The sequence below is a fragment of the Drosophila mauritiana genome, chromosome 2R, assembly GCF_004382145.1.
Source record: "Drosophila mauritiana strain mau12 chromosome 2R, ASM438214v1, whole genome shotgun sequence".
NCBI lineage: Eukaryota > Metazoa > Arthropoda > Insecta > Diptera > Drosophilidae > Drosophila > Drosophila mauritiana.
Window position 1 is genome coordinate 21,141,451 of NC_046668.1, and position 15,306 is coordinate 21,156,756.

General features: G+C 47.3%; 2 protein-coding genes across 4 annotated transcripts; both read left to right on the plus strand.

The window, feature by feature from the left end:
- Positions 1 to 746: 746 nt before the first annotated feature.
- Positions 747 to 11,811, plus strand: LOC117137856. 3 transcript variants are annotated; one of them, XM_033299569.1, is made up of 18 exons: positions 747 to 841; positions 2,039 to 2,098; positions 2,562 to 2,722; positions 2,781 to 3,092; positions 3,318 to 3,488; positions 3,554 to 3,645; positions 3,835 to 3,982; positions 4,314 to 4,727; positions 6,094 to 6,273; positions 6,510 to 6,656; positions 6,737 to 6,890; positions 6,956 to 7,113; positions 7,732 to 7,852; positions 10,359 to 10,430; positions 10,541 to 11,080; positions 11,145 to 11,408; positions 11,468 to 11,565; positions 11,627 to 11,811. In XM_033299569.1, the coding sequence occupies exons 1-18, from the start codon at positions 781 to 783 to the stop codon at positions 11,807 to 11,809; spliced, it is 3,336 nt and encodes a 1,111-aa protein (XP_033155460.1). In that variant the 5' UTR covers positions 747 to 780; the 3' UTR covers positions 11,810 to 11,811. The 3 variants fall into 3 exon arrangements, with proteins under 3 accessions (XP_033155460.1, XP_033155459.1, XP_033155458.1); XM_033299568.1 differs by lacking the exons at positions 3,835 to 3,982; positions 6,094 to 6,273; positions 6,510 to 6,656; ... (6 more) ...; positions 11,468 to 11,565; positions 11,627 to 11,811 and having other exon boundaries at positions 766 to 841; positions 4,314 to 4,414; XM_033299567.1 differs by lacking the exons at positions 747 to 841; positions 2,039 to 2,098; positions 2,562 to 2,722; ... (8 more) ...; positions 6,956 to 7,113; positions 7,732 to 7,852 and adding an exon at positions 8,241 to 8,357.
- Positions 11,812 to 12,656: 845 nt separating this feature from the next.
- LOC117137341 (putative inorganic phosphate cotransporter) lies at positions 12,657 to 14,689 on the plus strand. The gene is made up of 4 exons (XM_033298736.1): positions 12,657 to 12,678; positions 13,100 to 13,236; positions 13,294 to 14,385; positions 14,447 to 14,689. The coding sequence occupies exons 1-4, from the start codon at positions 12,657 to 12,659 to the stop codon at positions 14,687 to 14,689; spliced, it is 1,494 nt and encodes a 497-aa protein (XP_033154627.1).
- Positions 14,690 to 15,306: the final 617 nt, after the last annotated feature.

The window sequence follows — 15,306 nt, forward strand, 5'->3', positions numbered from 1 at the left end:
TCCCCGTTTTTGGGGCGCAGGAGTGACGAAAAACCTTGAAAGCCACTCACGCAGCTCACCGGGGAAACTGTGTCAAGTGGGTCTTAAAATTTAGACCACACGCAAGTGCGTAGGAGTAGAATTACTCATCCTTTGGGAGCACGTGCTGTCTTTGCCTCAAGGACCTTTGGGCAGGACGCTCTGACCTGTGCCTCCTTTCCATACAATGGGGCTAACTTTTTGATTGTGCCCATTTCGATAATATGGGCATTCGAATTGGAAAATCGATTCGCGGCTAATTGGTTTGTTTTCATCGCGGCTCTTTTTGGGCACTAGTCCTGCAGCAGGCAATGTCCTGGCAGAGTGCACAGCAAGTGGAGCGCATTAGAAGTCCTGGCCAATTGTAAAACAAATAAATAAACCATAAAACTCACATGTGAGCAACACAGGTTGTGACTGCAAGCACGCCCCCAAGCCACGATTTTCCCACCTTTTCCCGGACTTTCCATTCAATATTCACACACGCAAGGACCTCACCAGCTCCCCATTTGACCAGCTCACCGGCTGTCCAGCTGAGCAGGTGCAGTTGTCCACTCAGACGTCGTTGAACTCGACAGGACAGCGGTTCATCCTGTGCTCGGCCTGTGCCATTTTCAAAACAAGAGGTCTCTTTGCAGTGCCAAGTGAATACATTAAATCCATGAATCACGACTGGGGCGATGTGCAGAGTCGCGGACTCTAGTGATTCCCCAGCCGAAATTAAGTAATAAATTCCCAAGGAGTATTGCAAGAAACACAAACATGCCTCCCAAGAGACGAAGGAGATTCCAGGGACTCTACTACCATTCATCGCCGCCCAAAGGTGAGTGTGCAGTGAATACATTTACATATTCATATGCGTCCATCCTAATTGAGGGAAATTGTGGTGACAACACGCCAAGCCGAAGGCGATGAGAAGTTTCTGTAGTTTTTGTGGCCAAAATTTGCATATTGCGTGCCGTTGAGGGTGTCAGCTCAACAAGTTACAATGCCACGGGATCCTGTGCGGTTGATTGCCACATTAAGTGGCAACCACTAATGCGCCATTTCCGTGGCACTTTCGAGCAGTTTTTATTGCCACTCAAGCCGAGTGTGTGTGTGCGTGCGTTGGTGTGTGGGCCTGGGAAATGGAATGGAAATTTAATGATTCACCGCGGCCAACTAATTCACATGTCACTGCTGGAAAGGTAGTAGAACAATTCCTCAAGGTGTCCGACCAAAAATAGTCGGAGTAGAAGACCTTGACACATCAATTATGTGGGTGAAAAGGCCAACAAGTATATGGTAATTTTCCGGCTAACAATTTTCAGAGCAAGACAAAGCATTTTCATGGAAAATCCTGAAAGTATTCTTTTTTAAATTGCTTTGAATTCACGGAGGGACTAAGGTATTTCCACGACTAAGAGCATTTTTCGCGAGTAAACCAAAAAGTATGCTACAAAAATTGCAGCGAATTTTCTCACGAAAATCTAGTCAGAGATAATGAAAAGACCTTGGCGCAAAGGCTACAAAATAAAGGAAAATAGAATTGGAAAATTCCTGAAGAAAAACTAAGCAGTAGTAACGAAATTGTTTGCAATTCTTCCCCAAGGAATGCTAATCAAGTTTGAATCAGACAAATGGAAATTCTATTTTCACATATTTGCTTAGCTGGAACTCTAATGAAAATGTTGACTTTTCGCTTTATATAAGCCAAACAAACACACACACACTTTGGGTTATTTATTCATGTCAGAAGTTGGAAGTGCGCGAACAGGACGCAATTATTCCTCCTTGCGACCCTTGGCTTTTGACCACAGCAACAGAGACCCGAATTCAACACCTTTCGACCTGGCCAAGAATTAGTTTGCCAACGTGGCTCAAGCTGGCCAGACGCAAAAAGTACAAACAGGTTAGAAAGCAGTCAGAAGAAAGTAGTCAACGGAGTGTAGCGTCACTACAATTGTCACACTCACAATTTAATACCTTTCGGAGAGTCAAGCAATCGAATCTAAAGCCAGGATGTCTAATCCCTTTGCAGTGATGCCCATGAATGGACAGGCTGGTGGCCAAAATGGACGCAAGCGTCGGGACAACGAAGGTGCGTATTTGAATGGACTTCGATGGCGGAGCATTTCGATTTCCGCATCCAGGTGTTCGATTTCCACGATTGCTCCACTAAATCATTCAGCGGGTGGGCGATCTAATATGCTGATACGACGACCTGCGGGGCGTTACCCACTTTTGCACTGCGAAAAAGTTTGGCGCCGACCTTGGGGCATTTCAAGTTGGCGAAAACTTTTCGCCGGCGGAAATTGTCTCAAGTTTCCACTAATGCCACTTTAAGCGAGCCGAAGTCGGAGTCACAAACCTGAACACTCATTGCATTTATTTTCGTTTTAATTTAGTTTTCAGTTCTTTTTCGGCTTCTTGGCTGCTTTTTCGGCAAATTGCATGCAAGCACGAACGAGGGCGAAAATGAATTGGAAATCGCAATCGGGTCGCGGGGGTGGGGCTGCGAAAATTAATTTCCACGTTTTCAATTTCCATTTCTCGACTAATAGATTTCTCGGTGAAGTTATCCACCATCAGGATCTGGATTCATGAGAAGGACATCGGCAAGTTGACGCGTATTTTGTGGGGGGGCCAGGGCAACCGTCTGTGCCAACAGGCCAGCAACAATGGTCGAGTGAAGCGCTTCCTGGCCGCCGTTCCCCATGTCATGGTGAGGAAGTCATCCGCGTAACCCCCGGCTCATGTTTCACTTCCGTTCCTCCGCACAGAATGCCATCAAAGATCTGCACCAGGCGGTCATCGACAACAATCTGGAGACCGTGCAGGCGCAGCTGGAGCCACCGGTGCCCAGTGCGCTGGTCACCTGCAAGGACGGCAATGGCTTGAACATCATTCACAAGGCCGCCGGACTGGGCCACACCAAGCTGCTGGAGTACCTGGTGGGCATTTGGCCCGAGGGCGCCCATGAGACGGACATCACCGGAAAGACGCCGCTCCACTGGGCCGCCAGTGCCAAGAACAACATGCGATGCTACACCCTGCTCACCCAAGCGGGCTGCGACGAGGAGGCCGTCGATTATGTGAGTTTGTGGGAAGGTTCCCTTGATTTGGTAGTAGCTTCCTGTAAAGATATCCCAGTTATCCTGCTAAATTTGAAAGTAAGGTTTAATCCTATTTGACTTCTCAGTAATAGCCGTAATTTGGTTTTGACATATACAATATCCACTGAATATAGTTTAAGAGTGGGTGCAGATATTGCTTTGTGGTCGGTCGGCAATTAAAATGATTCATTGGGGCAATTTCAGAAAATGAAGACCCCCTCATACTATCGCCACAAGCCGCACGAAATCGAGCGCGCCTTCCTGGTTTATGTGCCGGATGCACCTCGCGTCTCCCCCGACAGCGCCACCGATTGGGAGGCCTTGTGCGATGAGGGTGGAGTGGACAACGGAACGGGCGGCGATGCCAGCTCCAAGGTGAGTGGGTGTCTCTTTACCATGGGTAACCCATTTCCACCTGCTCCTTCTCCTTTCGCCACTAGAAACTGGACATCAAGGTGCCGCCGTCTGTGAATGGCCGCAAATCGCTGGACGACAGCCTTGAGAACACCTCAGAGCTGGACCCCAACGACGGGTAAGTGGGTGAATGGTTGACTGGGTGGCTAGGTGCTTGGTTGGTGGGTCTTAGACCCCAAGATTAGGCTTACGCTTGCCTGCCTTTTGCTGGCAAAATGCTGCGCTGCCCTTTTGATTTGTGTTTCTGGTGTGTGTTTTGTATGGGGCATGGCTTTGAGAGAGAATTTTTTGCATTTTGAAACCGCAGTACGAGTGCCAATGAGGATGACGATCTGTCCAAGGCGGATGCGCAGCCGGAAGCGGAAGTCGCCTCGCCATTGCAGCGCCGACCGGAAACGCCGGCCACCTTCAACACGATCAATGGTGAAGGCGATGGCGAAGACAGCGAGGTCGAGGTAAGTCACCCCGCCTCCTTCCTTATAATTTTTCATATTTTTCGTATCGCTTTCGATGGTTAGCGGCTTGCTTGCACACTTTGAGAATGGCTTTCGGTGTTAGCAACCTAATTAATTAGCTTTTTGGGGGCTGGAGACACTGTGAAAGTAAGCCATTGTCGGCTCCCGCCTTTTCCCTTCACTATTCTCTCGCCGTCGGCACTTGCGCTTTTTGTTTAGAGCCCAGATAAACCATTTCCTGCTGTACATATAGGCTGAGATCGAAGGACCGTAGAGCGAAACTGTTGAATCACTTCGAAAGCAATCAGTCGACAATTGTTTACTTTTACAGAATATTCGAAGAGCTGTAAGCGCGGATGGAGGCGGAGAGGCAGAGGAAAACGGAGTTGGGCAGGACGAAGGAGGCGGAGGAGATGCGGTAATTGTGGAGAATGGCGGAGTTCACGAGGAGGCTCCGGAGGAGGATCAGCCAACGGAGCCCGAGGACGTGGGACAACCCGAGGAGCCTGCTACTGAGAGTGAGCTTGATGGAAACAAAAAGACTGAAGTGGAGCCAGAGGAGCCGGTGGAACAGGTGGAGCAGGTGGTGCAGGCGGAGCAGGACGAGCATGAGGCCTATGAGGAGCAGGAGACAGTGGATGAGCCGGAGAGCAACGCTGAGGATGAAGCGGATCCGGAAGTGGCCACCATGTCCGTAGAAGAAAGAGAACCAGAGTCGGAGAACGATAACGATGACGACGATGAGGTACAGATGGGCGTGCTCTAAGTGTCCTCAAACGTTTTGTAGTTTATTCACGTTTGTTGTGTGTGCCGTTTGCTCAACCCATTTACCCCTCTTCAATGTGAACCTAAAATGAAACGCAAAAAACTCAAAAAAAAAAACAGAATTTGAAAAGTAATATACCAATCTGCTGCAGCCAGGCACTCAAATTCCATTCATTCCAATTTGTTTTACCACTGCAAGAGCCACAGCAACAGCAACAACTTCAGCCGCAACCCAATCAGCAGCAAAATGCGAAACTTTAGCAATCAACTTCAACATAAGCCCGCTTAGATAATGAAATAACCGAAACCGAAGCAAAAATTCTTGATATTTCTCTATACATATACATATATATATTTTGTAAAGCAAGTGTTATGTTCTCTTCTTTCCAATAACAATATATCTAGCCGTAGGCATTATAGTAACAGTAACCAATTAAAAATGGAAAGCAAAACCTGCAACTTGTGTCTTTTGTTTATCGTTTTTCTATTGCACCCGAGACCTGCCCAACAATCCGTGTGTTTGTTTCCATTTCCGCTTCCGCATCCGCATCCGTTGTTTCCCTTTCAGTTTCACTTCAGTGTGTTATTGCCTTAGATCGAATCAATGCCAGTGTCTGCCCCCAATTTGTGCTTATCGATTGCCTGAAATCAGCAGCTGTTTACCCACAGATAGACTTTATAATAATGCACTCATTCAGACCGCCGTACATTTGAACCGAAATAGTACATATGTGCAGGCCAAGTCAGTCGTTTTCACTTTCGAACGGCCGACATTTCGACTGGGAGACGGAGAATCGGACGGAGACTCTGAGGTTGAGTCGGGTGCGGAGTCGGTTCTCAACTGTCAGAGGCATCCAGTTGTTGGTGGATCCGAATGGGAACTGAACATGCAAACGTCAAAACAGTTGCAGGCATTAGATATGTGATATGTGATATATGGCAAATATACCTTATATATATAATCGTTGCATTCCCTTGAGTTAGTGGCGGGAGGTTCTTATGGCAGCTATAATGACTATTTCCAGCTGCATTTCAATAAAGACGGGGAAACGTGGCGTATGCGTGATATTGCGTATACGCTACGTGGACTATGAAACAAGTTAATTTGGATTGCTCGGTCTGATTGAAGGGCTTAAATTGCATAATTGTAGGAATATTCCTAACTATAGGTATACATTTAATGGGCTCAGAACTGGCATTGTCACCTGTAGCAGCACTTAGTCCTTGTAAAAATTAACGTATCCTGTTTAATGTTTTTATGTCTCTTCGCACTTTGTAGCCATGTCCATGTCACTGTCACAACCATATAAACATGAAATCTTAAGTGGTGAAATAACTTTAAACAGGATGTAATAGCTTCGGACAGCAAAGGAGGCAATCCGCAGGAGGGTCAGCAACCAGGAGGCGGAGCACAGCCACCGGAGGACGACGGCAGTGAGTCCCTCACATCAGCAATGGCCATTGAGGGCTTCGTGCACGGTGCACCCGAGGATTATACAGTTCAGTCTCAAACTGCAGTTGATGAAGTATACAATGCTATCCCTATCTTTCTATCTGTCTATCTATCGCCCTTTGTTGCTGGCTCACCAGGCTTCTTTTGGGTTCGCACCTAAGTCACTCATAAAGCAAACCATCGAGTTCTTTATATACCCAGAACCATTCCAGTCCATCACCCTTAGCGCTTTCAATTATGCACTTTGTTGTCTTGGCGAGAAAATCGTGTTCATCCTCTTATTGGACACCTGCTTACTGTTTTCCGTAGGATGAGCGCATTAAGCGCATTGTGGAGTCCGGAGACTTGGAGCAGCTGGCCGAGATTGTGCTGAATGGCGAGGGCGGCAGCTTGGTGGGCCTGAAGTCGCCAGAACCGGAAATACAGGCCTTTCTCAACAACGTGCCCAGCTATATGGTAAGCGAGCCGAAAGGTTCCTTTCGAAAAGGAAGGAAGGCGCACTAATTACGCCTTGCATCATGTTTTCACTCTGGCAGGAGAAAATACATCGCGTGCACGACGCGGCACGTGACGGAGGTTTGCTGGCACTGCAGCAGGCTCTGGATCGCCGGAAGTTTGCCATTGCAAAGAACGACATATCGCCCAATGGCTCCACGCCCTTGCACGTGGCCGTCCTCTTTGGCCACACGGGTAAGTCGCGTCCACTCCGTCCGGATTCTATTTATATGATTGGTTCACCCCTATTCCCGACTTAGACATCGTTCGGTACTTGGCGTCCCGCTTTCCGGAGACCATGACAATTACGGATAATGACGGACGCACGCCGCTTCATTACGCAGCCACAATTAAGGACAACGGCCATTTCTACAACATGCTCCTGCAATTGGGCGCCAATCCCAAGTCACTGGACAAGGTAAGTTAAAATGATGAGGGGTGCTTGTGTAAGAGTATGCGACACATACGATGGTGCTGCAGGAATTACTTTAATCGCGCTTGTAAAGTTGTCTAAGAATTTTAAATCCTGTAATTTGATTTTTGTGGCAAGCAGTCCTATAATGTCTATAATCATTGGAAATTTGTGTTAAATATAGATTTTATCTGAGACTACTCCTATTATTTTGGTAGTATTCTAAAGTTAGCTTAAATTCTTATATATGTACATATTTTCCATGAAAGTGCTAATTACCCAATTAATTCAATAGTTCCCCAAATTACGATAATAATAAATAACGTAAAAATATAATACAATACCTTAGGAGCAAGAAAAGCAACACCGTTCAGTTTCGAGTTTACTGGGAACAAGTGCAGCTGTAGTCGGCCAATAGCATTAGAAATGTCAAATGAAAATTGTTTTAAAATTGCTGCCCACTGCCACAACCGAAATCGAAAGTGGGCCAAGGCCCAACTGATTGGCCTTCTTGACTTTCAAATGTCTGCAGCAGTGGGAATCAATATGCCATACATAAGGGATTAGGCCGATGTAAATAATGAACGGAGTTTGATTTAAAATTCAATAACCAAACACACGCAGCTGGGCCACTCGGCCGAGTTTTACCTGGACAAGGACAAGGCGAAAAACATTCTCAACTACACCGAGCTGCTGAATATTTTCGGGGCGGAGGAGCTGGAGAACCAGTTGCTCAATGACCAGGGTAAGGACACCGGGGGCCGTGAGCCACCGGCAGCTGTTCCAGCGCTCCAACTTGACCGTTCACCTGGCACCACCAACCACATCAAGTCCAGCACCCACCCACTCATGCCACCCGCTCCAGATAGCGCTATGCCATGCCGCTTTGCTTTGCCCGTGGCTTTAGTGGCGTTTTGTTTTCACACTCGCTTTCGCTGCCCACACACGAACACACACGCACACCGAGGGTAAACCGAAATAATTAAATACATTTGTTTGCCAAGTCAAACAGTCGGAGTGGGAGTGGGAGGGAGTGAGAGTGGAGGGGGGAATCGGGGACTATAAACTGCGGCCCAGGGGCTAACCGAACTCGGCGCGAGCTTTGGCCAAGTCAGTCATCGATTTTCGGTCGCACCGTGCACACACTGCGTATACGTGTTGGATATCCGTGTTCGGTTGCCCGTTTGAAATGGAGGGAAATCGCAATGAATTTTTCAACGAAATCATTGGCAATATTGATGAAATATTCGGTATGTAGGCAAAACGCACCATCTCGCCCAGCACCAGCGCCTTTTTTCTTGATCACCCACCCCGGCAATCCTTTCATCCGTATCCGTCATGGTCTCGGTGTTCGTATATTCATCTGTGTCTCTGTCTACGCTTTGGTGTGTTACTGTTTGTGTGTGTGTTGATTGATAACCGTCCAACCCAAAACAAATAAATTATCATCTATGCTGCTCCGGATAACCATGAGCAGTTCCCGACGATCTGCACAGTGCCCGGCGGGAGCTGCAGGATGGCGAGATCTCAAGGACCTTGGAGCGCTGCTTTAGCGTCATTTCGGAATCGGGTAAATTGCTGAGTGGCACTACGGCATCGGCTCTGTCCCATCGAAAGCCACTGAGTGCATCCTCGCTGCAACTTTCGGTGACCAGCTATCTGAGTAGATTCCTCAAGCGTGGGGTCTACGACAAGATCAAGCGCCGGCAGACCCGACTCGATCACAATCTCTTCGATGTCCTGTGGCCAGCCATGCGGAAAACATCGAAGGCGCGCCACTTGGAGGAGGACATCAACTGCGGGATCATAGCACCAGACTTTGATGTGTTTGTGGTGTTCCAAGAGTTCCTGGTGCCGTTGCTTAAGGATATGCATTGCCTGAGCATTGATGCTGATTTTAAGCCGCAGCCTCGACTGGCCTATTTTCCCATGGACAATGGGGAAAGGCTCAACACAGCGGCTTTCGTATTCGACGATGAGTCGCTGCTGGTCACCCGATGTTTGGTGGAAGTCTCCAGGAATCTGGATCAGTTGGAGCTACCCCTGAACCTTACCATTGGCCAATTGGAGCAAGCGGAACGCCTGATGATGAGTAAGATATTTACCACACACTTTGCGGATGCCATTGGCGAAACGGATTCGGGAAACTATTACACCATGACCGAACTCTTGGAACCCGACTCGGAGGTGACGATGATGCTCAGTAGCCTCGGTCTGATGATTCCTCTCTTAGATACTAAGGATCTGGTGCAGGCTGCCGAGTCCACAGCCTTCAATGGAGCTCTTTGGCCATACGGTAGGGGTGTCTTTGTCAATTCAGCCAACAATTTGGCTGTGTGGCTGAATTGCCAGGAGCACTTGAGGATAATCTCCACGAGCAGCAGCAAAGAGCCAGCGGATATGGGAGCTGCTTACACGAGAGTGGGAAGAGCTATAACCTACCTGGAAACCCAACTGCATTTCAAGGAGAGCTACCTCCTGGGTTACCTCCAGTCCAGGCCCAGTTACTTGGGCACCGGACTCAAGATGACCACCATAGTGAAGCTAACCAATCTGATGAAGGAGATGGACAACCTGCGGCACTTGTGCTCGGTGCGGGGATTGAGTATGGTGACCAATCGGCTTTCAAAACTCACCGTGCGCCTTGTCAATATGCAGAGCATGGGCGTGGTGGAGTACGTCCTTTTCCAGGACTACTGCACTGCTGTCACCAATATCCTGTCGCTAGAGAAGGACATGTCGCTGACGAACTCCAAGCACATCGCCACCATGCTGGTAAAGATCTTCAAGCGCAAGAAGAACAGCATCGTGGATCGCAACTAGAAGAAAGCACTAGATTCCAGCTCAATGTACATACCAAATAAAACAATACCTCCGCACATTAAATCCCTAATACATATGCTAAATTTGACTGATACCTGCCACGAGCCCTCATCTCAAATCTCCTCCGCTTTCGCTGCGTTTAAGGTTAATCCGCAATCGTAAGTTCCGCTTTGAGTTACACCTACATAGTCGTATCCGTATCCGTGTCTTGCCCGAAGACTGTGAACTTGTCACGATTACAATATGATTTGCAAAGTCTCTTGAGTTCAACCATCGGCATCCTCATCTTCGTTTGTTTACTCCCCTTCCGCCCAAAAAATGCTCCCCTCTCGCTTTGTGTACATAGATTACTGGGACTCGATCCACTGAGTGTGACTGAAGATATCCTGGGCCATTGGAGTGACTAATTAAGCTTGTTTTCCACACAGGTCAGGCGCAGCCAGTGAGCTTTCAGGCCAATCCCATCTTCAAGACGGAGCAGGGAAAATACCTGGCTGATTGTAAGTATTTAGGGTTTGTCTACAACCAATTTAAAGTTTAGTTAAGCTCATCTATTAAATAGTTAATAAAAAAGGATCATCGCTTGATTAATACTCTTTCTCACAATCAGCTCTCGCAGATCCTTTGATCAAGGCCCTCACTGAAATAGCCAACAAGAGACCCAGAGATCCCGTTGCCTATCTGACCAACTACCTGCAGCACTTCATGGGCGACCGCAAGCCAATGACCGATGTCCAAGTTCACTCGGGGAGCAGCAAGGCCAGTACCAGTTCCACCTCCACCCTGGCATTGGCCAAGTCGAATGCCAGCTCGAACCAAAGATTGGGCAACACCCGCAACGGTCCTGGTCCCACCAATGCCGATCTCATCGAGCTGGATTCTCGATCCGTAGCCGAGGAGGAGGATGCGGAAGGAGCTCTGGCTGTGCAGCATATGGAGGAGCGGGATGAGCACGGCCAAAGTATGCTCCACTTCGCATGTGCCCGCTCCCATCGGAGAGGAGCTCTCTACACTCTGATTGAGGAGTCGGGTATTGACATCACCTACCGGGATGAACTATATCGAACTGCTAGGGATGTCTCACTTCAAGCGAATCAGCCGAACAATGCGGCCGAGATCGATCGATATGTCATGGCACAGGCAGTTATTGGTAGGTACACCAAACATTATCCTTCCTCTTAACTAACTAACTAAGCCATTCTTTCCCAAACCAGGCGACGTCGAACCTTTTGAACAACTCGCTCTACAAGGCTACGATCACATCCTGGACATCGAAGATGAAAATGGTCAGTCTATAATAGATGTGGTGCAGTCACGACAGAACGCTGCTCTTGGAGAGTTCCTGGCCAACCTTAGGGGATTGGAGGAAACTCGAGAAGAGCTGCATCAAATGATCAGGGAAAACAATATGGAGCGAGTGGTTGAGTTGACCAATGTTGCCAATGCCAAGTGGTTGATAAGAACCAAGAATTATTATGGTAAGATTGGACTTTTAAAGTTAGAAAGATTTTCTTGAACTTATTCCAATAAACTTCAGGTCGAACCGCCCTGCACATAGCTGTGCTGAAGGAGTCCGAGGAAATGGTTCAGCACATGGTGAAAATCTGTCCCGAAGCCTTGAAAATCCCAGATAACGTAAGAACCCTTACCTAAACTAATGCCTTAACTTTAGTATCTAAACATGGCCAATTTCCAGTTGGAACGCACTGTTCTGCATTACGCCATGGGCACCAATGCGCTGGAGAGTGTAAGTCGGATACTGATTCAGAACGGGGCCAAGCGAACCGCCAAGGATCTCAAAGGACGACAGCCAAGCTATTACTTCATCAACAAAGCGGACATACTACGCCTGCAGGAGGAGGAGGAGGAGAGCCGTTGAGAGATCGGATTAAGCAATATGTATAGTATAGATCAATAAAGTACAAGTATATAGAAATCCGCTTGTACAGTTGCTTGTACTCTGTAAAAGTTATGGCTGAACCAGTCTGCTTGGCACTATGCAGATTGGGATTTCCGGGCATGTTCGACGGCAGATATTGAAATATACACAATATACATAGGCGCTATCCGTTGAAGATCAAGTGTGTGGAAAGGTTTCCGATAAGGTGCTTGTTCATGGCGCCCAGGCTGAATGGAACACTTTCGCTATCAGTCGAGGTGCTTCACACTTTATTATCTGATTCCATGGGGGGACGGGGTTGAAAGTCTGGGCCACTAGTCTGAAGGATCCCACGGGCAAGCATGATCCAGATAATTGGCATTGCCATTGGTCGACGATAAGATATAACTTAAGCCTCGGCCACTGAAGAGGCTCAACTGATAACGCGCCACTGACTGACAACAGTCGGCTCTTGGAAATCAATGACGTCTTCGAAGTTCTGTGACTGCTTGGAGGGGCCCTTCCCTTTTCATGCGTATCGCATCCGGATTTCAAGCGCTGTACCACCCACCACCCACCGACTGACACTATCAGTGGTCCGTAGTGGAACCGCTATCGTCATTCCAATTCAAAATAGCGCTTTCATTGTTGCCCTCTTCCTTATCAATATCGTATTTGCAAAGTGCCCTGATTTGGTGTCCATTAAACGGGTATCACTTGAAAACTGACGGCGGGTTCGATTAGCTCTCCAATGAAATGGGAGGTGTTAACCGAGCTGGCTGCAGGTTAGGAGTTGAGTTTAATTTTGATCTCTAGCGGGTGCGGTTCAATATAAGCAGTGCGCGATATGACGGCGGAAACGAATACGGGTTAGTGAAGGGTCCTTAGATAATCCTTTTGATCCTTGAAGAAAGAAACTTGAAGCGTCTTTTTTGTTATTTTACTTCTATCACAATCCTATTTTAATTTGCTTATTTATTATGAAACAAATACTTTTGAGCACTTAAGTTCCTTACAATTCTAAGTGGTAACTGAATCTCAATAAAATATTCTTAAGTGGAAATCATTTAGTCTATTTATAAAATCTTTTAAGAGCTTTATCAGATCATAAAGTCTTTGATTTAAGTGGGTTCTGAGCAGGTGGACTACTTTCACCAGACAAATATATGGAGGAAGTGAAAAACAAAACAGCAGACCGATAAGGATTGTTTTGGACAAAGAAGTTCAGTAGTGGGGAGTTCCAGGCCCACTTAAGTGTGTTACTTATGCGATTTATTTCTGCCTTAATAGGTCCGATGATCGGCCAACGTCATTTGCAGACCTTCCTCCTCTTTCTGTCGATTGTGGTTAACTATATGGCCAAGTTTAATGCTGGAGTTGCGGTTGTGGCAATGACGAATGCGGAGAATACTAACCCAAACTTTCCAGTAAGTTTGAAGAGGTACCTTCCGAAATCTCTTAACTGATTTCGTTAATTTTTATAGGAGTACGATTGGAACGAAATGGAGCGATCCTACATCCTGTCCAGCTTCTTTTGGGGCTACATACTGACACAGTTTATGGGCGGGTGGCTGTGCCGGCGCTATGGTGCAAGGATAACGATGTTCGTGTCCACCATTGGGTCAGCCCTGCTGGTTGTTCTGATCCCATGGTGTGTTTCCTGGGGCGGCTGGCAAGCGTATTGTGGCATTCGGATGTCCATGGGTCTGTTCCAGGGCTTTCTGTTCCCCTGCATTCACGCCCACCTGGCGAACTGGTGTCCTGTGAAGGAGCGAAACCGGCTGGGAGCCTTGGCCAACACGGGTATTGATTGCGGCACCTTGGTGGCCATGTTTGCGAGTGGATTATTGGCAGCCTCGAGCATCGGCTGGCCCGGCATCTTCTACGTCTCCTGCGGTGTGGGCGTTTTATGGTGCATCGTCTGGTGGATTTTCGGAGCCAACCAACCCAGGGAATCCAAGTTCATTAGCGAAGCGGAACTAAACTACATTGAGACTTCGATCAACTCCAGCCGCAAGGCGGAGGAGGCAGAGCTAAAGGCCACTGGACCCATTCCTGTGCCGTGGAAGGCAATTTGGACTTCAGTTCCTTTCTGGGCCTTGATGGTCACTAGGTGCTGTCAGTCCTGGGGATATTCCACGCTCCAGACCGAAATGCCAGCTTACATGAACGGTGTCCTTTTGATGGACATGAAGAGCAATGCTCTTTACTCTGCCCTGCCATATTTAACCTCCTGGGTTATGGCCTTTGTCTACCTAATCATCGCGGATATCCTGCTGACCAGAGGCATCATGTCCATCACTGGCATTCGCAAGAGTGTGAATTCGATAGCGTTCTTTGTGCCCGCTGCAGCTCTGATCGGAGTAAGTTTCTTGGACAGCACCCAGAAGACCCTGGCAGTTGTGCTGATGTGCGCCAATGTGGGAATCAACGCTGGTTCCACCATTGGTAGTACCATAAACACCATCGACTTGTCACCCAATCACGCTGGCATCCTTATGGGAATTATTAATACTGCGTCTAACATTGTGCCCATTTTGACGCCCCTTCTTGTGGGAATCATCGTCAAGGATGATGTGAGTATAAATGGGGATCCCTAACAAAGCAAATAATTAAATTTAATCTATTCGTTAACAGCACGATCGAGAGCAGTGGCAAATTGTGTTCATTATATCCGCCATCATCTTCTGTGTGGGCAACATTGTCTACTTAGCTTTTGGTCAGATGGTTAATCAGCCCTGGGACGCACCTGACTTTATGGATAAGCAACGATCCTCCAATCTTCAAGAGGCGGGACATTCCAAGGCTCTGGAAGCACAGCGAATTGAGAAAGTGGAAGAAGCGAAGCGCAATGAAAGTGAGGGTATCAAGGATAACTGAGCAGCAAGGACAAAATTTGATGTCGTAGGATAACTAATTATTCTGTACCTCGAAATCACCCAGGAATTTTAGTCACGGCTGGTCCGAAGTAGCTTAAATAAGTCAATTGTGTTCCCAATGAGTACTTTAAGGTGTAAATATATATATACGTAAATAATCCCATGACCTTGTCGATTTACCTTTCGGAAACAGGCCCACCAAGGCATCATGTCAACTGTTTATCAATGCACACTGATTACTATAAGAACTTCGGAGTACTGATCGTAAATAAGCAATTGACGTGTGTGTTATGGAAAAATAAGATCGATCGCTTCTCCAATTAATTTGACATGTGTTTCAACTACCATTGAAGTTTCAACTAATTTGATGTCTGATAAGAGGGCAAGGCGTATGAAGTGTTCTGTTGATAAGTACGTGGGAATATTGTTGCCAGTGAAAGTATAGCACAATATGATTATGACCTTTGAGGTGGCTAGCTACTCAGACTTGACGCTGGGCTTTCCCAGATGCCACAGCTACAGATACCACCTAATCAAGCTAACGTCCACATTGAGCTAGGTCAGTTTTTCACAAGATTATAACGTTGATTATGAGTTGGTGATTAGTGTGTGTTGAAT

Excerpts from the sequence above, each read along its gene's own strand:
- LOC117137856 (XM_033299569.1), top strand. The coding sequence starts at position 781 with ATGCCTCCCAAGAGACGAAGGAGATTCCAGGGACTCTACTACCATTCA. Across the intron at positions 842-2,038 it reads CCATTCATCGCCGCCCAAAG|TGATGCCCATGAATGGACAG; the intron begins GTGAGTGTGCAG and ends ATCCCTTTGCAG. Across the intron at positions 11,409-11,467 it reads AAGAACCAAGAATTATTATG|GTCGAACCGCCCTGCACATA; the intron begins GTAAGATTGGAC and ends AATAAACTTCAG.
- LOC117137341 (XM_033298736.1), top strand. The coding sequence starts at position 12,657 with ATGACGGCGGAAACGAATACGG. Across the intron at positions 13,237-13,293 it reads ATACTAACCCAAACTTTCCA|GAGTACGATTGGAACGAAAT; the intron begins GTAAGTTTGAAG and ends TAATTTTTATAG. Across the intron at positions 14,386-14,446 it reads GAATCATCGTCAAGGATGAT|CACGATCGAGAGCAGTGGCA; the intron begins GTGAGTATAAAT and ends ATTCGTTAACAG.